We start from the raw sequence: 27,427 nt of genomic DNA on the forward strand, positions 1-27,427 counted from the left end.
GCACATCAATCAGCTGAAGACACAAAACCCAGATTATAAATAATTTCATTTTTAATTCTCTGTACAAAACTTCTCAATCTATGAAAATAAAGTTTGCAAAAGGCAAAGTAGCACGGGAGCCTCAGGTCAGGAGGCTGAGCACGCTGACCTACACTATGTACACGTCTTCCCACGAGGGAGAGAGAGGCCTCTGGGGCTAGAGCCCCGCTTGCAGTCCGGGAAAGCCAAGTTGGCTTCCGTCAGCGCAGGGAAATGTACCCATCTCTTCCCTCTAAACAGGAGGAAAAAAGCCACTAAGGTGCCTGCAGAGCAAGGAGGGCCCCCCCGCCCCGAACAGCTCGGCTCCTGCAGTGCCCCGATCGGCCACCAGAGGTCAGCACCATCATGGCCGCCGGTATTAGGGTCGGGTTTGCGCCCCTCTGGCCTTCCACCCCGAAGGGACAGCGCAGCCGCGGGTGAACCGTGGAGGCCAGGGTCTCTCGCACTGCCTTCGGCCTTCAGGGCTTCGACACAGGACAGAAGCTGCACGGGACAGAAGTGGCTAGAGACAGGGGTGCTGAGGCCGGGGATACGGGTTCTAGCTGGAAGTGACAGTGGTCCCACCGCCCAGGCGCATGAGCATCTGCTGACAGTCGTGCAGCAGCCGGCGATCGCCAAGCTTCTCGAGCGTGCGCGCCGCCTCAGCCAGCATGCCCACGCGCTGCCCGGGCGCCGACAGGAAGCCAGGGGGCAGGTAGCAGGAGGCTAGCAGCAAGGCCTCCGCGTGCTCCCGCCTCGTGGGCCGCGGCTCCAACTCCGCCACCGCGCCTGCGCACACAAGGATGTGTCAGGGATGGGGCTCAGGCTGGCCACGCCCCCCGGGAGCCCCGCCCACACACAAGCAAAGGCACCAGCCGCCCATACCTAGTATACACGTCCCCCTCTCCCCACCCTAGTCTCAGCCCACACATAAAGTCCACAGACTGAGTCACGCACGTGTAGTCATATATCCCACAAATGACAGTTGCCCCACTGATTTCTTGTGAAAGGAATTGTCATCAGGTAACCACCAAGAAGATGCTTTTTTGTTTTTTTCCTTGAGATAGGGACTCTCCCTGTCACCCAGGCTCACTGCGGCCTCCAACTCCTGGGCTCAAGCTATCCTCCTGACTGGGCCTCCCAAAGTGCTAGGCGTGAGCCACTGTGCCAGGCCTGTCTGTCCCATCTGACACACACGCAGCCTCCCTTGGTATCACACCCCATGTGCGCCCTTCCCTGCTGAGCAGACAGCACATCCCTGGTCAGCAGCTGCCCCTCACCTCCTTTGCCACCGGGGCCTGCCCGCCGCCTGAGACTGCGGTCGAGGAGTTGGTGTGTCCGTGTGGGGCTGGCCCCCGCCATCAGCCGGGCCGTGGCCTCATGTAGAAACACCTGGGGGCCAGGAGAGTGGAGGCTCAGGGCTGTCCCTCTCCACCACTGCCTGACTCCCCATCTTGAGGACAGGGAGCCATTGGGCACTCACCCTCCGCATGGCAGGCCGGAAGCTCTGTGCCAGCCGCCTCAAGCTGCTCAGGTCCCGTTGGAAGCCACGCAGCTCAAGGGCAGAAGCCTGAGGCCCGCTGCTGGTGCCCTGGGCTGCTGGGGCAGGGGCCGGGGGCTGCTGCTGCCGCCACAGGCTGGTGCGTACCACAAGGAGCAGGTCACACAGGAACAGCTGCACGGCCTGGGGGTGGCGGGCAGGGCAGGGTCACCAGGGCTCCAACTCTGGGAGGGGCAGGATGGGGGCCCGCGGTGCCAGGGGCCGGCTCCGGGCTGCACTGCCGAGGCACTGCACCCGCCTCACACACGTGCAATGCAACAGCAATGCACCGCGGGGCCGCCCGCCTCTCTTGGCCCCCACGCCCGCCACCGGCCCAGGAGCAGCTGTCCAGCCCTCCTGATGCAGGGCCTCCAAAGGGATCCTACCACACCATCCACCCCCATCCTCCCAGAATGGGGAAACTGAGGCCAGATAAGGGCAACCCCTCTCCTCTAGACAGAAGCCTTAGCCAAAAAGCAAGGACTGCTGGATCTCCTATCTGCTGGACCCCTCATCCTGTGCTGCTTGGGCTAACCCCATGGTCTTCTGCAGTCCCTGGGGCCTGGGGAGAAGGACCAGGGAATGGAAGGCTGAGTCCCCCAGCCCTGCCAGGCCCCTGGCCCCACCCCTCACCTTGTCAATGGAGCTGCTGGCTGGTGTGGTAGCCAGGCTGTCCTGCAGGTACCCACTGGCCTTCTCACAGATGGTCAGGCTGGCTGGACCAGACTCTGCCTTGGCACAGCCCAGCAGGGCCCGGGCAGCCTTGAAGGAGTGCAGAGCCGCCCTGGGCAGGGGTCTCCTGTTGGGACCAGGGCAGAAGAGTGCCAATCAGACCAGTCCACAAGCCCTGGCTGAGTGCCTCCCACTGCCCTGGCTCGAGTTCCCTGGGGATAAAAGGTGGTGACCCCTCCTGCACAAAGGCTGAGTGGAGGTACAGTGCCCAGGGGATGAGGGAGGCCCAGGGCCAGGCAGGAGGAACCTGCCGTGCACTCACTCAGACTCCTGCAGCACCCGGGGCAGGTGCTCCACCAGTGGGCACAGCCGCTCAGCCGCCTCCTCGTCCCGCCGCAGCCAGTGGATCACCACAGCTGTCAGAGAGGCCCACCACTTGGCCACTGGGTCTATGCCTGCAAAAGAGGGAGGGTCCCCTGAACCCTCAGCCACGCTGCACGGGGACTGAGAAGGGAGCCAGGGCAGGGGCCGGGGGCTCACCGGTGGTGGTGGCCATGCTGGAACTGATGGAGAAGCTGCAGGCAGGAGCCCCCGCGGCATCAGAACAGCTGTTCAGCAGCTGCAGGTACCCGAGGGCATCCGAGAATTCCCTGTGGCAGGAGAGGGTTGGCTGTCGGGACAGATGGCAGGGGTCCTAGGAGGGTGCTGGCCCTCCCCACCTGCCCACTAGAGTACAGCCTGACCCCTGGCTCTGCAAACTGCCACTGTCTCCTCCCATAGGCTGGTGGGGAGAGGAAACCCAGAGAGGAACGAAGGGCGCATGGCACGCATGGTAGCCTAGCTCTGGCCCTCTCCGCAGGGTTGAGGACAGAGCTATTCCCAGAATCCTGCTGGAGGAGCCTTGCGTGGAGGAGGGCACAATGACACTTACTTGTCCCCATCAGCTGACCCAGGGCTGGGGTTGGGCTGGGTCACACAGTTCAGTGCTCGCTCCAAGAGATGTTCCCGGAATAGCTGAGTCACCTGGGCCAGGGGGTCCACTGTGGAGAAGAGGAGGTGAGTGGGGTGGGGAGCAGGGCCCCACCCTTTTCTCCAAGCTAAGGGCTTTTGCCTGGGTGGGCTGGGGCCACACTCAGGGTCACTGGGAAGTGCCGGCATGCCCCTGGGTGCAGCCCGTGCCAAGGACAGGGGAAAACAGGTGGACATAACTACGCCAGCACCAGCGTTGGCCAGGACAACACTGAGGCCTGCCCTACGCTGCTCCCAAAGGAAAACCGACTTGAGAAGGCACCACTGTTGGCTCCGCTTCCTTACTCCACAGCGGTGCTGCCTGGGGTCACCTCTCCAATCAGCCACCTGCCCTTCAATCCCTGCATGTGCTTCTGAAAGCCCCAGTGAGAACCGAGACTCACTCAGGCCTTTCCCTTCCTACAGCCCCCACATCAATAACCCATGGCAGGGAGAAGGACTGGGGTGGCCAGAGACAGCCAGAGATTCAGGCGACAAGGGACAGAACAGGAATGAGGACATGGGACAGGAGAGGGGACAGGGAAAGGGTAAGAGAGCACCTGGGTTACCAGCCAAGCTGTACAGGGTCTCCCGTGGGGTACTGAGCACGGCCCAGTCCCCATCCACGAAGAAACGGTGGCCCACGGGGTGGCAGAGCCACTGCATGGCAGGAGGCACAGACCCACTCTGTGCCAGGCAGGCCTGGCGGGCACTGCTCAGGAAGAAGCGCTGTAGGGGAGGGAAATGGGCTGTCACAGTGGACACAGGCTGGGGCCAGACCCCAGGCTGAGCCCTAGCTTGGCCTGGATCCCCCTTGGTAACCACTGCAACATCCCGTGTAACTCTTACCCAGCGAGCCTCTGCAGAGAGCTGCAGGGATAAGCCCCCAGCCCCACCCCACCCCCCCCACCCCACCCCACCCCCCCGCCACCCACTCACTGTCAGAAAATGCAAGGTCCGTGGGAGACTGGTCTTCACTCTCAATGCAGCTGCCACATAGATCTCGGCCAGCGTTGCCACAGACACGGCATCCCCTGCACACTCTGCCAGGTTCAGGGCACTCAGTGCCAGGTTGGTGGCAGTGAGGTGCCCGCCTGTGTACTTCCCTGGAAGGCAAGCAGGCATGAGGCTGTGGGTGGAGCACAGGCAGCAGGGAGCACCTCGGAGCCCGCCCCACACTCCATCCTACCCATGGTGTGCAGCTGGTGCAGCTTATGGTAGACCAGGGCTGCGTCTCGGGCACTGGCACGAGCATCCACCCGCAGAGAACAGTCCCGCTGCAGGCCCCCCGCCCGGCCTGCCAGCCAGCGGCCCACCCAGAGACGCTGCAGCAGGTGACGGATGAGGTTCCAGAGGAGGCTACAAGCCAGGTCCAGGTGGGAGGTGGGCAGGGGCCGGCCCAGTGCCCGCAGGGCCAGCCACAGCTGCTGGGCAGCCTGGGCAAAGTCCCCCTGTGGATGAGGGTTTTCCAGGTGAGAAAAGTGAGGTCAGAGCAGCTGCCCCACAGCTCAGAAGAGCCATCCGCAGCAGGCTCTGGAGGGGCGGGGGGGGTCTGCGGATGCACGGCCAGGCACAGGGAGGACGGGACAGATTCATGGTGTGCACAGGGAGAGAGGAACAAGGGTTGACACCCAGCACCCTCCCAGCCTGGGGTCCCTGCCCTGCCCACTCTGCCAGGGGCAACCCCTTACCCGGGCCAGGTCCAAGTCAGCCTGCTTGCGATGCCTCCAGAAGTGCACGGCGGGGCCTGAGTGCGGCCGCGTGACTGGCTCACCGTAGACAAAGAGAAGCACCAAGGAGACCAGCACCAGCAGCCCATTGAGCAGCCAGACCACTGGGGGCAGCAGCCACTGGGCCCAGCCAGGGCCATCTATGGACAGAGGGAAAGCTGGGGACACAGCTCCCAGGAAATCCAGAGCCCCAAGTTCACAAGCCTGGGGGCTCCCCCAGAGCGCCCTCCCAAAGATGCCAGGGCTGGCCAGTCCCACCTCTACTCTCGGTGCCCAGCACGTTGCGCCCAGGGCTGTGGTAGACGCTGGTGATATCTGAGGGGCCAGGAAGCCCCCGGGCCCCCAGCAAGGAGGCCAAGGGGTTGCAGGACAGGCAGAGGAAGACGAGTGTGCACAGGGCCAGGCGGGAGCGGTCCAGCATGCCCCGGCTGTGCGGAGACGGCCGCTGCTCTGGCTTTGCCTGGTAGGGGTGGACAGGGTGGTGAGGGCAGAACCAGAGGGACCCCAGAGACCATGAGGCTGGGAAGGGGGGTCAAGGTTCTGCCCACCTTACTGTGGGACCCCACATGGCTCCAGGCCTCAGTTATTCTGTCTATGAAATGGGAGGTAGGATCTGTTAGGGTCTTCCTGACCCTGTCCTGAGGTTCAGAGGATATGGCTGGGAGTGGGGAAGGGGGCACCGTGGCAGGGCCCAACCTTGCTGTCCTCGAAGACTGGGCTGTCAGGCTCCGAGTCACTGCCACTGCCACCACTGCCACTGCCCCTGCTGCCAAGGGACAAGGGGCTGCTCTGGAAGGGCGAGCCGGCATCCGAGGGGGGTGGGGTCAGTGTGTCCTCCACCTCAGTCTTCACGCCCTCCATGAGCACGTCTGTGTTCCCTTCACTGCCACAGGCCGACACCAGATCCTTCAGAGATTCTGTGGACCAAAAGGAACAGAGCCAGGAGTAAAGGTTGCATATGTGACCCCAATGAGAGCTTAGGCCCTTGGGGGTCTAGGGACTGCTGTAGCTCCTAAAGCTGGCCCAGGAAGCTTTGATGGGGCTGGGTTAGGGCCAAAGGGAGGCACCAGGGCTCTTTCAGGACCAGAGGTAACCAAGGGACTAGAGCTGAAGGCGGGGCTAGAGCCAAGGGTGAGGTAGGCGGGGCAGAGGGTGGGCCAGAACCAAGGGCAGGGTGGGGCTAGGGACAGGGGCAGGGCCGGGGGTGGCAGAGCCAGGCTAGAGGAGAGGCCCAACTGGAGCTCAATAAAGCCAAGACTCACTGCTTTTGTGGACAGCAGTGCGCAGACTTAGGTTCTCCTGCTTGAGTTTCTGGTTGCTGTGTTGCAGAAAGCGAATGTAGTCGATGGCCTTGCGCAAGACAGCAGATTTATTCAGCTGCACGGTGTGGAAAGGAGGAGGAAAGCACAGGTGGCCCGTGAGGTCCGGGGTTGTGGGGTTGGGGGGCCCTACCAAGGGGTTGCGGAGCTGCTTTGCAACACTACTGCCTCAGGACCTTTGCACTTGTTCCTTCTACCTGAAATGTTCCTCGCCTAGTAGCACCCACCTCCCAGGCCGAGCATCGGGTTAGGATGTAAGATGCAAACAGCAGGGTCTGGCTAGCTGCTGCTGTGCCTGGCGCCGTCTCAGGGGGGCCTTCCCTGGCTACCACCAGGGGACCCTCACCATCCCTCTTCCTGCTTTCTCTGCAATGAGTCAAATGTGGTGGACTCGAGCACTTATGCATCCTGCCTACTGTCCATCTCCCCCACCAGAACATGGGCTCCTCTTTGAGGGACAGTTTTTGTCTGTCTGGTTCATTGCTGCATCCCCCATGCCTAGCACAGCCCCACCTTTATCGAAGAGGCCTGCAAACCCGTTTAACTAGATAAACGAGGCTGGCCAGGCCTGGGGATGCTGAAGCCCAATTCCCTGCTTGTCCAGGCTCAGTCTCACTCCCTCTCTTCCTTCCAGTTGCCCCTGATCTGTTCCTTCCTCGGGACACCCCGGTCTGTGCCCCTGCAGGCCTCTCCACACCTTTGCCTCAGTGCCCACCACCAGATCCTTGAGCTCAATGATTTTGTCATTGATGGAGGAGCGGTATCGCTTCTCAATGGCGTTGTGGGCTGTGCGCTTCTCTCCACGGCTCTGAGCTGAGCCCGGGGCCTTGCTGCCAGCCGCCAGCCGGTTGATAGGTAGCTTGTCCGCATCTACAACCAGCGGGACTGTTGCCAAGATGGTTCCGCCACTCACCAGGGTCTGCAGGACCAGGCACATGTTACCAGGTGGGCATGTGTGTGTGCAGACCCCACTCCCTTATGCCCTGCCCACATCACCCACCGGCAAAGGCCCTGTCTGCACAGTGGTGCCGGAGACCAGGGGGCTGAGACCCGCTGCCTTCACAGTGGTTCCGTCTGTCTTCATGGCTGTCAGAAGCAGCGAGTCTGCCTTGATGAAGTGGGGCTGCAGCAGGACCTGAGGGTGGGAGAGGGCTTGGCCGTAAGCTGTGTGGCTGGGCCAGGGGCCGTGCCCTCCCCAACCCCTGGCCAGACCTCTCACCGGGACCTGCTGGATCTGCGAGGTCACAGTGGTCGTTGCAGGGGCTGCCGTGGGGGCAGCTGTGACTGTCAGTAGCCGCTGGGGGGCCACACTCTGGACCTGGGTGTGCAAGGAGACGGGCGGGACCCCTGGCGGGGAAGCCAGTGGCAGGCCAGGCAGCGGCTGCTGGGTGCTCCCAGGAGGGCTCCCTGCAGAAATAAAGCCTGGGGCTGCAGGCACAGACTGCCCTCTCGCACTTTCTACCTGCTCTTCAGGTCTCTATCACCAACTGGCCTTGGATGAGTCATTGCCCCATGTGGCTTCCTATGGATAGTCCTTGCCTGGGCCCTGATGCAAATGCACTGGCTTCAAGGCAGGCCTCCAGTCTGAGGTTGCGCCTACCCTGGCAACGAGCACACCAGGACTGCTAGTAACACGGTGTCTCAAGCGCAGAGTGGAGCCCCAGTTTCTAAAGCCTGCACAGACCTCTACTCACATCACAGCGGAAGCTTCTTCCTGTGCTCCTGGGAGTCCCACCCCAGGTGTCCCCTCCCACCACACATCCCCCTTACCTGTAGAGAAGCCTCCCGGAGGGCTGGGGTAGCCTAACACGGGGGTGGAGCTGAACTGCGGTGGGGCTGGGGCTGGGAAGCTCTGTGGCAGGAGGGCCCCTGGCAGGGGCTGCGGGGTGGGGGTCTGCAGGATGCTCAATGGCACTGACTCTTCCTTGATACCAGGCCCAGGGGAGAAAGTGGGCACGGACGGGTACATCTTCAATGGAGTGGGTGCAGGCTGGGGAGGGGACAGGGGTGAGGGCGCTGCCTTCGGGCCGCTCAGGAAGTCTTCAAGAGAGGAGCTCAGTGTGGTAGGAGGTGGAGACAAGCTGCCTGGGGAGCTGGTATCGGGGCTGGCAGGGTCTGTGCCCCCTGCCCCACTCCCAGCATAGGGCGGGTCAAACAGGCCAGGGAAGTCACTGTCTTGGTTGTTGATAAGCTGGAGCATGTCTGTGAAAAGGAGAAGAGGATGTGTGAGCGAGGCAGAGACTGACCCCCAAACAGGGTATCGCATACATCCAAACACAACCCTATTTGCACAACCCTTGTCGGCACACAGCTGTGTGTGTGGGCAATGCCACCAGAACAGAAAGCCACCCACAGGAGCTGGTGTTCCCGACACACAGCCATTTCGCAAGCACCTGTGCTGTCTCGAGCAATGCCTGCTGCTGCGAGTGCGTCACAACACCTGGACAAAGTGGGCACCACAAGCCTCACAGTCTTGCCCCACAGCTAGGCTGGGAGGCTGGGGCTGAGCCCAGGGTCGGGCCCAAGACTGCAGACTTCAGAGCCTAAGCTCTTCCCACCACCCAGTATTTGCTCAACTATCTGGCAAGATCCTTAGTCCACAGCAAACAGCAGGCTCACATTCATTCACTCATTGACTCATTCGATGAGCATGTGCTGAGTGCCCACACTATGCCAGGCACTGTTCCTGGCTGTGAATAAGAAAAATCCCTGCCTAGAACCGGGCAACTTCCTGGGGAGCTGGGAATGTCCTGTATCTTCATGTGGATGGTGGTAAACTTTTACTCCTGTCTTCACGGGGCATGCATTCAAGACATCCACCTCTGAGTCCACACACACACACACACACACACACACTCATACACACACTCACACACACACACACACTCATACACTCATACACACACTCACACACACACACACACTCATACACACACTCACACACACTTATACACACATACACACCTACATACACACACTCATAGACACACTCATACACACACGCATACACACCTACACACTCATACACACACTCATACACACACACACACACACACTCATACACACACTCACACACACTCATACACACATACACACCTACATACACACACTCATAGACACACTCATACACACACGCATACACACCTACACACTCATACACACACTCATACACACACATACACACACACTCATACACATACACACTCATACACACACATACACACACACTCATACACACACTCACACATACACACATACACACACTCATACACACACAGACATACACACACATACACACACTCATACACAGACACACACACTCATACACACATACACACACACATACACACATATACACATACACACACACATACACATACACACTCATACACACATACACACACATACACACTCATACACACACTTATACACACACATACACACCTACACACATACACTCATAGACACACTCATAGACACGCACACTCATACACACACACTTATATACACACACACCTACACACATACACACACACACGTCCACACTGCATTGTGGACTCAGACCAGCTTCCAAGCATTTGCCCATGAGGTGACCAACCCTTCTAGACAGCTCTCCTGCCCTCTCCACAGTCCATCAGCCCCCACCCCACACAGAACAAAAGGAATCCAGAGGCCCAGGTGCAGCCTTCCCTGGCCCCACTGGGGCCTGTTTCTCAATGTGTGAAACGGGGGCATGTCTCCGTCCACAGATCCAGCAGCTCCAGTCTTTGGGACGGAGATGGGGATAGGGAGGGAGGAGTAGCTTAGGGCAAGTGGGAAACAGGACAGAGGGGGTCTTCATACAGGAGCGATGGACCCTACACCCCACCATGGGATACTCCTGGTCTCATCCTAAAAGGCTCCCCCAGCAGGATCCTCTGGGCACTGAACTTGACAAAGCAACTTGAAGACTGCTGAGGAGTGGGTGATTTTCCCCTCCCCTCAGTTCACAGGGGGAAGAGGGGCGCAGAGAGAGAGGCAGGATTGCCTTGAGGCCCTGAAGAAGTGGTGGGATCCTCTGTGACCAAGGACCAACTGTGCAGCCTGGGCCCACTCTTCCTAGGGCAGCGCAGGATCTCCAAAGAGAATGGTGACAGGGAAGTCCCCCAAGAGAACCCCAGATCAGAGCAGGGTCCTCATCCACGCTGGAAGGACTCTAAGGGCGGGGGCCCGTGTCAGAAGGGTGGGTCTGGGCCAAAAGCCAGGCCCACTGTGGGGCTACCCACATTAATGGAGCCAGGCTAGGCCACTAATCCTCACCCACAGCTGAGAGGGCGGTGTGATCACTGGCCCCATTCTACACATGAAGAAACTGAGCTGTAGAGAGGTGACTTACTGGCCTAAGTTCTTACAGAGTCTGAGACTCAACTGAGTCCAGACCCTACTTGACTCCAATGCCCCAACCACTGGCCACTACCCTAGACTACCTCAAAAGATTAGCTCACCTCATCTGGGAGACAAGAAAAGACACTGAGGTTCAGGAAGGACCACAAGCAGCCCAGGAGCATGCAGTGGGGTTCAAATCCAGGTCTACAAAATCCTGAATCTGTTGTCTCTGTGCCTTTTCTTGCCCCACCAAGAAGCCAAGAGCCAGGCTGCTATCACCAACCCATTACTCAGTGGAACAGACCAAGGCTTAGGGCCAAGCCAGCTGCTGGCCACATGGCCAACCAGTGTGTCTCTGTATAGAGTTCTGGGCTCAAGTCCAGGCTTTGCCTGCAGCCAAGTAGCCTCAAGACCCAGGCCTGGCCACTCAGGGCTTTGATTTCATCTCTGTAAAAGCAAGTGCTGTCTGTCCTGACTCCTTCTCATACAGACTGGGACATACTCCCACCTCAGCCCCGCCTGGCCATGGGCCTTCTCCCCCAGCTGGGGCCTGGCAGCCTATCTGGCTCAGCCCAGGGCCCTCTAACCCACTCACGGTGGCACCCACTGTGCAGAATGCTCTGTAAGACCATGGTGACCTCCAGTGCTCTCAGGATCCCCAGCCTGAGCTCCCAGCCCTGCCCACCACTAGCTTGAAGTGGAGCCTGAACCAACAGCCTCCTCTCACTGGCCCCAGTTTTCTCATCTGTACAACAGAAAGATTAAACCCTTTTTGGTAGGGCTGCCCGAGGCTTTGCTTAGCAGGCAGCTGGCACAGAGTGGACACCCAGCATCGCCTACTGACAGGTACCCAGGCAGGCAAGTTACTGCAGGAGGGGAAATTTCCTAGAGCGGTTTGCAGAATAGGATGGGGTGGCAGCCCCAGTCTCCCTGGCTTCTCAAGTAGAAACTCTCCTGGTTTGTGGACGCTCCAGGTCACAAGTCATCAAGTCATAATGGACTTTCAACTGCAGGGTTTCCCACCCCTTTACCCCAGTCCTTGTGAGCCTCTTTGATAGATGGGGGAAACTGAGGCCTGAAAGAAAAACTGACAATTTTGACAATCTAGGGCTCCCACTGTCTGCCTGAAGAGTCTAAGATGCCCACAGTAGGCAGGGGTGCCGAACAGGGCAGGCGCTGTAGCCGACAGGGACAACGGGCCCTCCTCCCTGCTTCCTCCTGGTCCTGTCCCAAAGCGGGTGCAGGGAATGTAGAGAAGGCCACCCTCTCCCTCCAAACCCTCTTAGGTCGGGATGCTGCTGTCGGGTCTCTAAGCAAACCCTTCCCCTTGAGTTGCAGGGGGCACTAATTTGATAGGGGGTAGCCCCCCACTTCCCCAGTGAGTAACTGTCACACCTTCTCCCTCAGGAAGGGGATCTTTCCTGCTCAAGTTCCGTAGCCCCCATGCCTGCCCACCCCAGGAGAACCTGCAGGAGACGGAGGCATTGTATAAAGGGCTGGGGCCGGGGGGAGCCTCCAAAAATACCTTCGAACGTGCAATCCATGGCTCCGCGATCTGCGCCCGCCCTTGGGGCGTCCAGGCGGCTGGCCCTACCCCTCCCCGCGCCGACTTCACCTGTCAAGGCGCGGCGGAGTTTTGAAGCCGTTGAGCGCTGCGGTGCGCCCGCCCCGCCCCGCCCCGCCCCCAGCCCCGCCCCGCCTGCAGGTCCCGCCCCACCCCGCCCCTCGGGGCTGCGGGCCGGGCATGGGGTGAGCGCGCGCGGCCAATCAGAGGCTGCGCTGCCGCCTCGCTAGGGCCCCGCCCCGGCCCCCGCCCCACCTCCCCACGGCGGCGGGGGCTCGGGTTTCACCCCGCGGCGCTGAATGGGGCTGGGGTTACTAGCGGACGTCCGCCTTTAACCCGCTCGGCGCCAGCGTCTGCCGGGGTTACTGGCGGTCACTGGCCCTCAGCTCCCGCCCCCTTCGTTAAAGGGTCAAAGCAGAGAGGTCCTGGCCCAACACACCAGAACTCTGTGTTCGAAATCACTGGTTCGCTGGCACCCTGAGCGAGCCTTAACCACTCCAACCCTCAGTTTACTCCTCCAGAAACAGGACACTCATTATCTCCCTGGTGTCCAATGGTAGAAGGGAGATAATTTGGGTGCAGCACTTAGTATGCAAGAAGCGCTTAATTAAGGCCAAGGGCTGCCGAGTGGTGGCTGTGGCGGGTGCATGGACCTCCCCCTTCTAGGGCAGCCCCAGGAAGGGGCCACCCCTCACCGCAGCGGGGCTGATGGTCTGGGATGAGGCCACTCCTGAAAACAGGTCACTTCCGGGGAAACTGAGGCCCAGACATAGGAGTTTCCTGACTGCAGCACCGATGTCCCTTTGCCGGTGGGTGAAGTCTGCCCCTCCCCCTCGAAGCCTCACAACTCAGCAGTCACTAGGTGAATCCCGACCCCCTTATTCATTATAGGACCCTGGCAGGCCAGGAAGGGATGCAGTCCCTAGGACAGAAGATGGGTAAGGAAGGGGTGACAGGCTCTGGGGCTCTTTTGAGGAGGTGCCTGGGCCCGTCTGCCCTCTTTTGTTAAAGGTAAAAGTTACACACACACACACAAATGATCAGAGCCTGGTCAGATGATTTTGTAGCCAAGTAGACCACCAGCAAAGCCTGCCTTTGCCCCAACCTGCAGGCCAGCGCCTCTGCCCGGCCCCCGCCCCAGTTGGCTGCAACCTGGGAGGGTGCCTGAACCCTGGGCAGACCCAGCGACTCAGCAGTCCGTTGGGGGCTGGGGTCCCTGTGGCCTCAACCTTGCTCTCTTTTCAGGACCCTAAGCAAGAAAACCCAGCCATGTCTCTCTCGCACCCTGTGCTCGCGGCCGCCCAGTCCAGGCCCTTGTTTCCCAGCTTTGGGAGGTTCAAGGACAACAGACGGCCTCTCTAGCATGGCCCAACCCTCCCCTCAGCTTGTGGGTGTTTCCTCACCCCCAAAACAAAACAGCATTGCTCTTGGCAAAGGCTCTGACCTGAGTGACTTCAGACAGGGAAGCGTCCTCGACCAAAAAGCATGCTGAGAGCTGAACTCCAGGCATGAGTTCCCCATGGCCTCCCAGCCTGGTTCTTTCATTACTTTACTCCCCAGTTTCTGAGCCCAGAATGTGGTGGCACCAACAAGCAGATACTAGCCTGAGACAGCAGGGCCAGGGCCACCCCGAAGCCTGTCCCCTCCCCTTACCCATCTTGGCTTTACCACGTATTCCTCCTGCCTCTTATTGGTGTCTTTATTTGTCTCATCTTCCTGCTCTAACCCCCTCCCATCCCACTGAGGAAGTGGGGTGGGAGAGGGCGGTTGCTCTCTGAGCCCCAGGGGCAGCAGAGTCATTAAAGGCTCTGGTGGGGGTGGGGGGACCTTCCAAGAGGAGGGAGCGTGACCTGAGAACAGAGGGTTGGCCCTTGGGCAGAGGGCACAGACTAAGCTAAGATGCCCCAAGGGCTTGGGTGCCACGAGCCATGGCCAGCCTCTGAAACTCAAGGCCTGGCCAAACCCTGGCTCAGTCTCCCCTGGGGCTGATCTGCGGGCCAATTTCTTTCTTTTTGAGACAGAGTCTGGCTCTGTCACCCAGGCTGGAGTGCAGTGGTTCGATCTCAGCTCACTGCAACCTCCGCCTCCTGAGTTCAAGTGACTCTCCTGCCTCCGCCTCCTGAGTAGCTGGGATTACAGGTGTGCGCCACCACACCTGTAATGAAATGTAATTTTTGTATTTTTAGTAGACACAGGGTTTCACCTTGTTGGCCAGGATGGTCTCGAACTTCTGACCTCAGGTGATCCTCCCGCCTCGGCCTCCCAACATGCTGGGATTACAGGCGTGAGCCACTGCACCCAGCCTGCTGGCCGATTTCTGTGAAAGCTGGTCACCAAGTTAAGACTGAAAAAGGAAACTCTAGAGCCAGCCCTGCAGCCTCTCTCAGAGACACACCTCAGCGGGCTATCTGGGGCTACATGCCAGGGCCTGCTCTTTCTTCAGCCCCTCACTGGCTGTGTGATGGGGACAGTCCACTGCTCCTCTCTGAGCTCCCACACCTATGGTCTCCACAGGTGGGAATTCTGGGAGAGCAAGTGTGTAAAACATCCATCACTCAACAGTCTCAACAAAGGTTAGTTGTCTCTACAGCAATTAGAATGGTTTAGAACTGGAAAGTCAGGTCGTGAGTTGCCTGATACTTGCAGTATTCACGTTGGAGCTCCATTACCATTTGATTGAGACACTTTTTCGTTTTTGTTGTTGTTGTTTGTTTTTTAAGGGGAGTTAACAGGGCCAGTCTAGAGTAGGGCAGCTGAGGCACCCTGGGTTCACAATTTAAGGAAGAGCCTCTCTTGCCTCCCCTAGTCCCTGCCCTGGAAGCTGGGAGAGCTGGTCTCTAGAGGCTCACTGTGGCACCCAAATTGCGGCCCACCCACGGGTGAAGCACGCTTCCACACGAACACTGAGAAGGCCCTTCTGGTTCCCACACACGTTCTGAACACAGGAAGGAAGAGGAGGCACAGACTGGGCCATGGTGGTCCCATCTGCTCCCTCGTTCACCTTCCCCAGGCTTGTGAAGCCCTGCCACCCCCTTCCCAAACCTGGGTTCCTCCTCTTCCCTCTTCTTCCTCTCCTGCCCTGATTCTATCAGGACCCAACAGGAAACCTGAACCCCCACCTGGCATCCCTCCCCAGTTCTACCTTCAAACCTCTCTCTGAAGGCAGATGCGGGCGCTCTTTAATGACTCTGGCCAGTGTATTCTGTGAGGCCACGAGGGAAATCCTGGGCAGGCCTCATAGCATGCGCTTGCAGGGCCCAGCTCTGACCAGCACAGAAGCCTACAACTCACACAAGGCCTTGAACCCCAAACAACCTCCTGGAAGAGGAAGCTCTCCACCTGCCCCCACGGCCTTGTCCACAGAACCCAGATCCACCTCTCTGACAATATCTGCTGTGTGCCAGTCCTGTGCCAGGCACTGGGGCCATTGTAGATGAGGTGGTCAGGTCAGCCCACCTTAGGAGGTGACATCTGAAAGGAAGCCTGAATGAAATGAGGGAGTGGGCCAGAAGGGAGGGCAGAAGAAACAGTGTGTGCAAAGGCCCTGAGGTGGGCATGGGCAGGACAGGAGGAGCAGAGGCAGTGAGGGGGTGGAGGCCAGGATGGCCACCAAGGAGCTGGGATTCCAACTCAGGTTGGTCTGTCATCTGAGCCAAGGACCCCAATTCTCCAGGGAATGGGTGGGACAGGTATTTGCAAATTGATCCCTGCACTGCAGATCACAAAGCTGCACCAACTGTGAAGAAGGGTCAGCCATGGGGGAGGACGAGGCACAGTGGCTCGTGGGATTCCAGAGCACACCCTCTCTGCCTGCTAATGGAGGTGGCAGGGTGGGGATGGGTGCCCACCATCCCTCCAGGGAGCTGGGCTGCACCCTGCCTGCTGTTCTGCTCCCACCAGGCACCTCCTTGATCCTCCTAACTGAAGTCGGCGGTTCTCGTGTTTTCAGCTGGTTGTGTATCCAGCAGGGGCACAGGCTGCCCTTTGTGCGCTCAGGTGCCCCAGGGGCACAAGTGTGTGCCGGCTCTTCCAGGAATGGGACGCGCCCATGGCTGGAGCCCCAGGTGCACCTGGGCGCAGGTCCTCTTGAGGAAACTAAGGCTCAGACGGAGCCCTTGTGCCCAAAGTCCCACAGCTGCCATGTGAAGAATCTGGGACGCAAACCCCATTCTGCAGACCCCAGAGCCTGCCCTTCAGCCCCAGCCTACCAGGGACAGCAGCGAGCCCCAACTCTGGCCTGCCTCTGCCCTGACCAGCTGTCCTCATTTGTCGCAGTTCAGTGAGTGTGTGTAGAGTGCAAGGACAGAGAGGACAACATGAAGCTCTTTAAGGCTCAGCTCCGGCACTGCCTCCTCCCGGAGGCTTCCTAACTACCACCCTCCCCACCCTCCCCCCGACCCCGAGATCCATCCACCTCCCCTGCCAAATTAGAGGTTGGGTCTCAGCTGGGGGCCCCTCCTGGCAGGGCCTGAACCAGCTGTGACCCCAGCCTCCCCCAGCACAGGGCTGACCACAGCAGGGACCCCAGTCAAAGGCCATGCCAACTCCAGCCATGGCTTCCTCCACCCTCGTCTGCCTCCGCCCCCATCCCCTAACTGGTATCTCCCTGGGCCTCCTTTTCCCTGCCTGCTTTCTGAACACCGCACGCTATTGGAGGCCAGGCTGTTCCCTCCACCAGGAAGACCCTTTCCACCTGGAGAATTCCTGTTCCTCCATCAAAACTTGCTGTGACGCCACCTCACATTCTTTCCTCGTCTGTGCCCCTCCACACGCCAGCTCCCAACACGATGACTGTCCGACCCTGTAAACCTCACAGCCATGCTTCCTCCTCCCCACTGGGCTCTTCCCAGAACTACAGGTGTGCAGAATCACCCTCAACAGAACCTGTGAGATGGCGATTACATGTGATGCTGGTCGGCACCAATTCAGACACCTTGTCTGAGAGGTGGCCCAGGGCACATACTTATCACCTACAGCTGAAAAACAATCCATGGGCCTGATGCAGTGGCAATTCTGGGAGTAGCCCCTGCTGCTGGGCACCTGTTCTCAGTCAAAATGGCAGTGCTTGGCCGGGCGCGGTGGCTTAAGCCTGTAATCCCAGCACTTTGGGAGGCCGAGACGGGTGGATCACGAGGTCAGGAGATCGAGACCATCCTGGCTAACACGGTGAAACCCCATCTCTACTAAAAAATACAAAAAACTGGCCGGGCGCGGTGGCTCACGCCTGTAATCCCAGCACTTTGGGAGGCCGAGGCGGGCGGATCACAAGGTCAGGAGATCGAGACCACGGTGAAACCCCGTCTCTACTAAAAATACAAAAAAAAATTAGCCGGGCGCGGTGGCGGGCGCCTGTAGTCCCAGCTACTCAGGAGGCTGAGGCAGGAGAATGGCGTAAACCCAGGAGGCGGAGCTTGCAGTGAGCCGAGATCGCGCCACTGCACTCCAGCCTGGGCGACAGAGCGAGACTCCGTCTCAAAAAAAAAAACAAAAAAAAATAATAAATAAAAAAATAATAATAATACAAAAAACTAGCCGGGCGAGGTGGCGGGCGCCTGTAGTCCCATCTACTCGGGAGGTTGAGGCAGGAGAATGGCGTGAACCCGGGAGGCGGAGCTTGCAGTGAGCTGAGATCTGGCCACTGCACTCCAGCCCGGGCGACAGAGCGAGACCCTGTCTCGAAAAAAAAAAAAAAAATTGGCAGTGCTAAGGTTTGGCGTGGTGGCTCATGCCTGTAATCACAGCACTTTGGGAGGCTGAGGCAGGCAGATCACTTGAGCTCAGGAGACCAGCCTGGGCAATATAGCAAGACCCCAGCTCTACAAAAAGTTTTAAAAATAGCTGGGCATGGTGGCATGAGCCTGTAGTCTCAGTTACTCTGGAGGCTGAAGTGGGAGGATCCTTTCAGCCCGGGAGTTCAACATTGCAGCAACCTGTGATTGTGCCATGGTATTCCAGCCTGGGTGACAGAGCAAGACCCTGTCTCTGAAAACACAGGCTCACACCAGTAATCCCAACACTTTGGGAGGCCGAGGCACGCAGATCACGAGGTCAGGAGATTGAAACCATCCTGGCCAACATGGTGAAATCCAGCCTCTACTAAAAATACAAAAATCAGCTGGGTGTGGTGGTACGTGCCTATAGTCCCAGCTACTTGGGAGGCTGAGAATCGCTTGAACCCAGGAGGCGGAGGTTGCAGTGAGCCGAGATCATGCCACTGCACTCCAGCCTGGCAACAGAACCAGACTCCATCTCAAAAAAAAAAAAAAAAAAAAAAAAAAAATATATATATATATATATATATATATATATATATATATATATATATATTTCTCCCTCTTGGATTGTTTCTCTGCAGCTTGTTTTAAAGCTCACATGAAGGCAGCAAGACATTTTCGAGCTGCCGGGCTTCAGTCTGGAAAAGATAAAGCCCTTTACAACCTCCCCTACAATGTATTCCCTTTCCTTCTAGCATCACCGGCACTGGGTGATGGTCGTTGTCTTTTATGTACTTTTGGTGGCTTTGCTTAGTCCCAAGGCTGTGACTAGAACTTTGAAGGTGCTTTCGCTCACATTTCCAAGGCCGCCTTGATGTGTTTTGCACAGAAACCACCATCTGTGGCCAGATGGCCACTCTGCCCCTCCTCCCGCAGCCAGAAGCACTGCTTCCTCAGCAGGTTCTTTTTGTTTGTTTGTTTTGAGACAGGGCCTCACTATGTTGCCCAGGCTGGAGTGCAGTCTTACGATCATGGCTTACTGCAGCCTCGACCTCCTGGGCTCAAGCAATCCTCCAGCCTTAGCCTCAGCCTCCTGAGTAGCTGGGACAACAGGCACGCTCCACCATGCCAAGCTATTTTTTTTAGTTTGGGTCTCACAATGTTGCCCAGGCTGGTCTTGAACTCCTGGACTCAAGAGATCCTCCTGCCTCAGTCTCCCAAAGTGCTGGGATTACAGGCGTGAGCCACTGTGCCCAGCATCAATTATCTTCCATGGAAACCAAGGATAGGGTGCTTGTTCCCCGTGGCGGGTGGGGGTTCCCCACTGGCCTAGTCAGCCCCATCCTGTCTCTCACCAACTCCAGACCACCACATGGTAGATGCTCAGAACTTAGAACCATAGCCTGGTACATCCTAGAAACTTCCAGCACAGGCTCCTTGGGTAATTGCTGCTAACATTTGTTGAGCTAAACCTATCGGGTGCCAGGTACTGGTTAAGTGCTCTAAATGGTGATTTGTTTGTTTGTTTTAGAGACAGGGCCTTGCTATGTTGCCCAGGCTAGTCTTGAACTTCCGGCCTCAAGCAATCCTCCAACCTCAGCCTCTAAAGTCAATAAGATTATAGGCGTGAGCCACTGCATCTGGCTAAATGCTGATAACAACACTAACTGGCATTGGTTAGGGCCTACTATGTGCCATGCACTGCTTAAGCCTTCACTCATCAGATCCCCACAATTCCAAGAAACTGGTTTTAGTACTGTTCCCTTTACATTGTTAAGAACCTGGGCCAGGCGCGGTGGCTCACGTCTCTAATCCTAGCACTTTGGGAGGCTGAGGTGGGCGGATCATGAGGTCAGGAGATGGAGACCATCCTGGCTAACACGGTGAAACCCCGTCTCTACTAAAAATACAAAAAATTAGCCGGGCTTGGTGGCGGGCACCTGTAGTCCCAGCTACTCGGGAGGCTGAGGCAAGAGAATGGCATGAACCTGGGAGACGGAGCTTGCAGTGAGCCGAGATCGTGCCACTGCACTCCAGCCTGGGTGACACAGCAAGACTCCGTCTCAAAAAAAAAAAAAGAACCTGAAGGTTCTTGGACTTGTCCAAGGTCATACAGTAGGGCTGCTTGTGAAGACCCCTGATCCCAGCCTTCTAGCTGCAGGGAGCACAGGGACCCCAGAGCCTGGCAGGGGCAGCATGCAGAGGCAAGGCCTGCTGGGAGACAGCTGCAGGGACAGGGAGTCACTTAGGAAAGGAACTCAAACAGGGTTTGGGGTAGGCCACAAATTCCCCCTAGGGGGATGGACCCCTATCCCTGTCCCACCTCCCACAGCAGGGGACCCACACCTGGAGCCAGTCTCAATGGCTCCCTGTCCTTTCACCCCTGAGCCAGTTAAGGCTCTCCCCACCTTACCCCTGACATACACAGCAGCCCCTGTGGAGCACATGGTGCAGGCTGTCACACACTGTCAGTGCCCAGGGTCAAAGGGCATGTCCACATGGCCCATGGCTGCTAGGAGACAAGGTCAGAGGCACTTCCTCTGGCCAGCCTCGGCTCCACTTGTCAGCAAGCAAAGTCCAGATCCCAGGCCTCTACTGGCAGTGACTTCTGCCCAGAGCTGACCGGGTCACTCAGGATGTTTGTGTCCAGCTAGGTGAATGTTGGGCAGAAGGTAACTCCCAGCCACCTGCCCACTGACTCCTTGGACCCACTCCCAGCACCCTCCTCTCCATCCCTCCAACCCTGTCCCTTCAGATGCATTAGGGCTGAACCCCTGGGGGCTCAAAGCCAGCAAATCCTATAGCCTCCATCTCCTGCTTTTCAGGGGAGGCCCCCACAGTTCAGAGAGGACAGGACACTTTCCCTAGGAGACACAGCAATGCGTGGTCGCACTGGGAGGGCTTTCTGCTGCCCTGGGGTTAGCTGGATGCCAAGAGGCATGGGAAGGGGAACATGTCTGATAGGAGAGACTCCCTCAGGCTCCACCCCTGAGGGGCCCTCAACATGGGGATGAGGGAGAGGAGGCACCGTACCAGAGCAGGCTGTGCCTGAGGTGCGGGTTCTGGATAAATGGGCAATATCACAGGAGGGGCATGTTTGGCAATCCTTGCAAGTCTTGAATGCGACACTGAGACAAGGGAACTGTTTTTGTTTTTGTTTTTGTTTTTTCAGTCAGAGTCTTGCTCTGTGGCCCAGGCTGGAGTGCAGTGGTGTGATCTCAGTTCACTGCAACCTCCGCCTCCTGGGTTCACACGATTCTCCTGCCTCAGCCTCCCGAGTAGCTGGGACTACAGGTGCCTACCACCACGCCTGGCTAATTTTTTGTATTTTTAGTAGAGACGGGGTTTCATCATGCTAGCCAGGATGGTCTCGATCTCCTGACTTCGTGATCCACTGCCTCGGCCTCTCAAAAGTGCTGGGATTACAGGTGTGAGCCACCGCACCCAGCCGAGACAAGGGAACTTTATCTCGGAGCACTGGGGAGCCATGAATGGTTGGAGACCAGGGGAGTTCAGTGCTGTGAGCTGGGGCAGTGACCAGTCTAGAGCTGTGTTTTCTAAGGAGTGCCAGTGCTTGGTGGGACTAGGGAGAGAAGTGGGGTGTGAAATATCCTGGGGAGAGGTATGGTGTGGGAGAGCGGGCCCCCAGTGTGCCCTACTAGGGCTGACCTGGACCCAGCAAACAGCCAGACACATGACTAGAAGCAACGGCCTGTCGTGGCTGGGCTGGGCATGCTGGGAGGGACATCAGGGCGGGAGAACTCTGAGAACGGACTACTCAGGGTACGGAGACACCCAGAAGGGCTTTCTGGGAAGCAGCCTCTGACCGGGCTTGGCAGACATCTGGGGTCCGACAGACAAAGACCAGACATGACGGGGTCCAGGCAGAGGAAAGAGACCCCCGAGGCCCCCTTCCAGGCTCTCGGCCAGAACTCTGTTTCCATCTGCCTCTTCTGCACTCATAAGCTTGTGCAAAATCAGATCAATTAATCCTCAGCAGGGAGGTGAAGACTGCCACAGGCTTAATAATAATCCCCAACACAGGTACAGGGCCACTCTCCCAATCCATCCTTCCCCGACTGCCGCAAGGTACTCTGAGGTGCACGACGAGACAGGCTCACCTGAGGTCTCGGTGCAGAGGCAGGACTCAAACCCAGGGGCACTCTACAGCCAGGGCAGTGCCTTCACCCACAGACGCAAGGACTCACGGAGGCCGCTCCATCCCCAAATCCATTCACAAGAGTTTGGCCATGGCAGGCAGCAGGACCGGATGGGGCCCAAGGCCCTTCGCTGGTTCACCAGGGCTGGTTCCCAGTCTGATGACTCAAACATTGCTCTGGACTGGGATGGGGAGGTAGTCACATAGCCTCTGATCCCTCTGTAACCCACCTCCAGGCCCCCAGAGTAGCCCCATGTGGAGCAGCCCCCCTGAACCCCTCATCCCCATTCTTTTTTTTTTTTTTTGAGATGGAGTCTCGCTCTGTCGCCCAGGCTGGAGTGCAGTGGCTGGATCTCAGGTCACTGCAAGCTCCGCCTCTCGGGTTCACGCCATTCTCCTGCCTCAGCCTCCTGAGTAGCTGGGACTACAGGTGCCTGCCACCTCGCCGGCGAATTTTTTTGTATTTTTAGTAGAGACAGTGTTTCACCGTGTTAGCCAGGATGGTCTCGATCTCCTGACCTTGTGATCCGCCCACCTCGGCCTCCCAAAGTGCTGGGATTACAGGCTTGAGCCACCACGCCCAGCCTCATCCCCATTCTTAGGAGCCCAGTGATTAAGAGCTTAAGAGCTAGGCTCTGGAGCCCACAGCCTGGGTTTGAATCCTGGCTCTGCCATCATCTGGCTGTGTGATCTCAGGCAAGTCACTTAACCTCTCTGGTCCTCGAGGCCATCATCTTCATCATATGTCTACCTACTTGGGGTTGTCAGGGGATTAAGTGGGATCATCAACACAGTGTCTGGAGCACAGTAAGTACTCAATTAGTGTTTTCTGTTCACATTACAATCCTCCACCTGAGCAGCCAGAGGGAGCTGAAGCTCAGCGTGCCCCTGCTCTGACCCCCGGCCATCCCCACATCCAGCCCAGCTCTGCACTCTGGCACTCAAGGCTGTCCTGGCCCCCTCTTATCCCTCATGTCTCTCAAGGGACCTGGCATTTCCACCCCCAAATCTTCAGACCTTATCAAACCTGCTAAGCTCCACACCTGGTAGAAGAAGCTTCAAAAGCAGGCTCAACCTCTGACCAGCAATTCCCCTCCCAGAACCTCATCCTAGGAACACAGTGAAGATCTGGGCAAAGACTGGCCTCAGTGTCCACTGCAGCACAGTTTATAAAGATAAAACAACCTAGGTGCCCATTGACAGGGGATCAGGTGGGTAAATGAAGGAACCTGACTGTCATCTGGCTGATGACATGGAACCAAGCAGAATCCAATCAGCTGTGAACCAATGGACCCTATTTTAATTTATAAAAATGCAGATCCTGGCCAGGCACGGTGGCTCATGCCTGTAATCCCAGCACTTTGGGAGGCCGAGGCGGGCAGATCACCTGAGGTTGGGAGTTCGAGATCAGCCTGACCAACATGGAGAAACCTAGTCTCTACTAAAAATACAAAATTAACTAGGCGTGGTGGTGCATGCCTGTAATCCCAGCTACTGGGGAGGCCGAGGCAGGAGAATCGTGTGAACCTGGGAGGCGGACGTTGCAGTGAGCTGAGATCATGCCATTGCACTCCAGCCTGGGCAACAGGAGCGAAACTCCGTCTCAAAAAAAAAAAAAAAAAAAAAAAAAATGCAGATCTGGCCTGGCAGATCACGCCTGTAACCCCAGCACTTTGGGAGGCCGAGGTGGGCAGATCACGAGGTCAGGAGATTGAGACCATCCTGGCTAACATGGTGAAACCCCGTCTCTACTAAAAATACAAAAAATTAGCTGGGCATGGTGGCGGGCACCTGTAGTCCCAGCTACTCGGGAGGCTGAGGCAGGAGAACTGTTTGAATCTGGGAGGTGGAGCTTGTGGTGAGCCGAGATCACACCACTGCACTCCAGCCTGGGTGAAAGAGCGAGACTCCGTCTCAAATAAAAACAAACCCCCCCAAAAAAACAGATCCATAGCTGCCTGGGGCTGGGAGCAGGAACGGGAAGTGACTAAACAAGCATGAGGGATCTCACTGTGAGATAAAAATGTTCTACAGCTAGTAATGGTCACACAACTCAGAAAGTTAACTAAAAATCATTGAACGATATACTTAAAATTGATAAATTTTGTGATACATAAAGTATATCTCAATAAAGTTGTTTTAAAAAATTGATGAAGGCCGGGCATGGTTGCTTACTCCTGTAATCCCAGCACTTTTGAGAGGCCAAGGTGGGCAGATCACCTGAGCTCAGGAGTTCGAGACCAGCCTGGCCAACATGGTGAAACCCCATCTCTACTAAAAATACAAAAATTAACCAGGCGTGATGGCACACGACTGTAATCCCGGCTACCTGGGAGCTGGAGAATCTCTTGGACCTGGGAGGCAGAGGTTGCAGTGAGCTGAGATCATGCCACTGCACTCCAGCCTGGGCAAAAGAGTGAGACCCTGTCTCCAAAAAAAAAAAAAAAGTCTATGAAGAGTGTGCAGCCATTCCCCAAACACACACACACACACAGACAGAGAGAGAGAGAGAAAAAAAAAGAGAAGAAAAGCTCTTTCACATAATTAGCAGAGCTTATCTCTGGGTGGTAGGTTTAAAGTTTTTTTTTTTTTTGAGACAGAATCTCACTCTGTCACCCAGGCTGAGTGCAATGGCACGGTTATAGCTCACTGCAGCCTCTAAATCCAGGCTCAAGCAATCCTCCCACTTCAGCCTCCAGAGTAGCTGAGACTATAGGCACGTGTCACCCACACCCAGCTAATTTTTTATTTTTGTAGAGACAGGATTTTGTCATGTTGCCCAGACTGGTCTCAAACTCCCGCACACAAGTCATCCTCTTGCCTCGACTTCCCAAAGTGCTGGGATTATAGGCATGAGCCACCACCCCGGTCTAAAGATTTTATTTTCTTCTTTTTGCTCACTTGTGCTTTCTAATTTTTCTACACTGAAAAAAAGATGTGTAATTGGGAAGAAAAACAGGAAGTTTGAATAAAAACTGAAAAATCCTCTACTGAAGTGGGTAAAGCTGAGGCTTGCCTAGTGAGAAGGGGCTGCCCCCACTCTCTCATAGACTAGACCTTGGGCCACATGGCTGCCCATGCCTGGCCTTTGGGTCTGGAGAGGCAGTGTTTTTATTCATGAGTCAGTAAGAAAGGTCTGTTTCAGACCTGTGGCCCAGACCCGATTCTGTTGTCCAACTTGCCCATGAAGGGAGGGTTTGCATCCTCATTTTTCTGGAGGTGGAAACTAAGGTTCAGAGGGTGAGAGGGCTTGAGCAGGATGATAAAGGAAATGAGGAGTGTCCAGGTTCAACCTCTGACCCCAAAGCCCACGTCCTCCTGGCTTGGTCACGTTGCCTCTTGGACTACACTCACTGGGCCCAGGGATGTGGAACTGGTAGTTAAGCCCAGATCTCCCTAGGGCTTGGGATTTCAGGGTTCATCACTCCAGAGGGCAGTGAAGGACAACCCCTCATGCCAGGGATAGGGGAGGCTGTTTTGGAAAAGCCTCACAATCAGGGCCTCTCCTCTGGGGTCCTCCCCTAGCCCAGCCCCAGTGGGAAGGGCTGGGAAGCTCCTGGGGCAGGCAACCAGCTGGGTGATCTGCAAGGCTGCAGTAGGGCAGGAGTGGGGGTGGCATAGATGTATCTATTTTGCCAACCCCAGGGTGGCCACGGGTTCCATGGACATGTCCATTCAGGCTGTGAGTCTAGGCATCTTGTTCCTGCGACTTTGGCCTCAGTTTCCTCATCAACCAAGTGCAACTTAGCCAGTGTTGTTAAAACTCCTGCACAGAAACCATGGAGGCAGTTTGCTAGGGGCTTCCTTTTGCTCTGTCTACAAAATGGAAGCAACGGGCCTCCCAATTGGCACTTGGTGCCACCGTTGGCCCCTTCTCATCACAGCCAGAGTGGCTCTCCAAAGATGGAAGCCGGTGCCACTGTCCTGCTCCGCCCTTTCCCTGGCCGACCAAGTCGGTTCGCGTCCTCCTCCTCCCTGACCTCACTCCCTTGCAAGCCTCTAACTCCTCACACTTACGCCCTGCCTCGAGGCCTTTGCCCTTCCCTTGCCGTGGCCTGGAAAACATCTTTCCCTGCTGGTCCTGGGGGTGACCCTCAGGTCTCAGCCTAGAAGTCCTTCACTGCTCTGCCCAAAGTAGCCACATCCCTGCCCTGCCCTCCCCGCCAGCCTCGCTCCACCCAAGGTGCAACTAAATACCCGTTTGGTTTCCTGGGGGATTTTTGTGTTCCCGAAAGAGGGGGTGCCCAGGTCTGTCTGTGCCTAAGACGGGGCCTGGCATTCAGTGGATGTCAGTGAATGGGTGCGGAGGCGATTCCCGTCGCAGACCTGGTGAACCCCACCAGAGGCGGGGGAAGGGCGCGAGGCAGCGCCAGTGCGCATGCGTAAGAGCTCCGACGCTGAGCTGAACTCTCGGGCCGGAGGGAATGACCGTGAGTAACCTCGCAATTACGTCACGGCTGGGGCTGGGGCGGAGCTTCGGCGACGCCCGGGTCCCCAGCTCCAGCCGTGGCCACCACAGGGCTGAAGAGTCACCGGTCGGGCGGCACCCGGCCTGGGACGCGTAGGGGCGCACGTGTCCCGGCCCGGAGTCGCCAAGGGACCCCGGCCCGGCCCAAGAGCCCTCACCTCCGAGCGCGCGGCCCGAGACGCTAGGGCGGGAACCAGGGAGGCTCGGCTAGGCCCGGGACACCGAGGCGCACGGCACGCAGCTCAGAGACGCCGGGAAGTCCAGCGCGAGCACAGCACGGAGCTGGCGCCCGCGGGGGAGACAAAGGACAGGGAGGCACCTGCGCGCCCCCCACTCGCGTCACCCGGCGCGGCTTCGAGCCCTGCCCGCCCTGACGCACCTTCGATGTCGGTCAGCAGCGCCGCGTCCAGATCGCACGGCCCGCCCAGCGCCTGCTCCAAAGCCGCCTCGCTGAAGGGCGGCTCGTCCATGGCGCAGCCGCCTCCTCCGGGAGGCCCGCCGGGCCCGCCGCCTCGTACGGTCCTTCCCAGGGAGCGCCGCCGCGGCCCCGGCTCGCAGTTGCCGCCGCCGCTCCGCGCGTTTGTGTCCTGCCCTGGCCTCGGAGGCGGCCCGGCGCCCGCGAAAAGTTCCACGGAAACTGGGTTCCCCCTGCTGCGGCTCCGCTGGGCGGTCGAGGCGGAGGCGGGGCCTTTCGGGAAAGCCCCGCCCTCCCAGATAGACGGCCCCGCCCCACCTTGAAAGAAGCGGGGGACCCCTGATCCCCGGTCTGCGCCACAAATCTCCCCTCAGCCGGCCCCTCCTCCAGAGCGCCCTCCAGTCATTCATTTTATCCAGCCTCGCGCACAATGGCAGCGGCTTCTGGCCGGCTGC

The 27,427-nt window shown here is 57.8% G+C and overlaps 1 protein-coding gene and 1 non-coding gene across 7 annotated transcripts; both read right to left on the minus strand.

Moving 5' to 3' along the window:
• Positions 1-33: 33 nt before the first annotated feature.
• On the minus strand, positions 34-27,196 carry SREBF1 (sterol regulatory element binding transcription factor 1). Of its 6 annotated transcripts, none has more exons than XM_077970471.1 (20): positions 26,937-27,196; positions 8,058-8,489; positions 7,507-7,694; positions 7,288-7,422; positions 6,985-7,206; positions 6,231-6,345; positions 5,670-5,885; positions 5,517-5,560; positions 5,227-5,428; positions 4,930-5,108; positions 4,428-4,689; positions 4,178-4,344; positions 3,799-3,967; positions 3,162-3,270; positions 2,771-2,880; positions 2,553-2,685; positions 2,192-2,357; positions 1,502-1,702; positions 1,299-1,410; positions 34-807 (listed from the first exon to the last, which is right to left on the minus strand). In XM_077970471.1, exons 1-20 carry the CDS (start codon positions 27,025-27,027, stop codon positions 578-580), a joined length of 3,483 nt encoding a protein of 1,160 aa, XP_077826597.1. In that variant the 5' UTR covers positions 27,028-27,196; the 3' UTR covers positions 34-577. The 6 variants fall into 6 exon arrangements, with proteins under 6 accessions (XP_077826597.1, XP_014974230.1, XP_014974227.1 ...); XM_015118744.3 differs by lacking the exon at positions 5,517-5,560 and adding an exon at positions 12,178-12,267 and having other exon boundaries at positions 5,665-5,885; XM_015118741.3 differs by lacking the exon at positions 5,517-5,560 and having other exon boundaries at positions 5,665-5,885; positions 7,513-7,694.
• MIR33B (microRNA mir-33b) lies at positions 1,768-1,863 on the minus strand. Its single transcript, NR_032385.1, has one exon. It is a non-coding gene; the product is annotated as a microRNA mir-33b (primary transcript).
• Positions 27,197-27,427: the final 231 nt, after the last annotated feature.

This window comes from Macaca mulatta, chromosome 16 (assembly GCF_049350105.2).
Source record: "Macaca mulatta isolate MMU2019108-1 chromosome 16, T2T-MMU8v2.0, whole genome shotgun sequence".
In the NCBI taxonomy this organism is placed as follows: Eukaryota; Metazoa; Chordata; class Mammalia; order Primates; family Cercopithecidae; genus Macaca; species Macaca mulatta.

What these genes read in the sequence shown, in the direction of transcription:
- SREBF1 (XM_015118744.3), bottom strand. Translation starts at nt 27,027, where the DNA reads ATGGACGAGCCGCCCTTCAGCGAGGCGGCTTTGGAGCAGGCGCTGGGC. An exon ending in GCACCAGCTGCACACCATGG is followed by an intron (nt 4,345 to 4,427) that starts GTAGGATGGAGT and finishes CTTGCCTTCCAG; the next exon opens with GGAAGTACACAGGCGGGCAC. An exon ending in GGACCTTGCATTTTCTGACA is followed by an intron (nt 3,968 to 4,177) that starts GTGAGTGGGTGG and finishes CCTCCCCTACAG; the next exon opens with CGCTTCTTCCTGAGCAGTGC.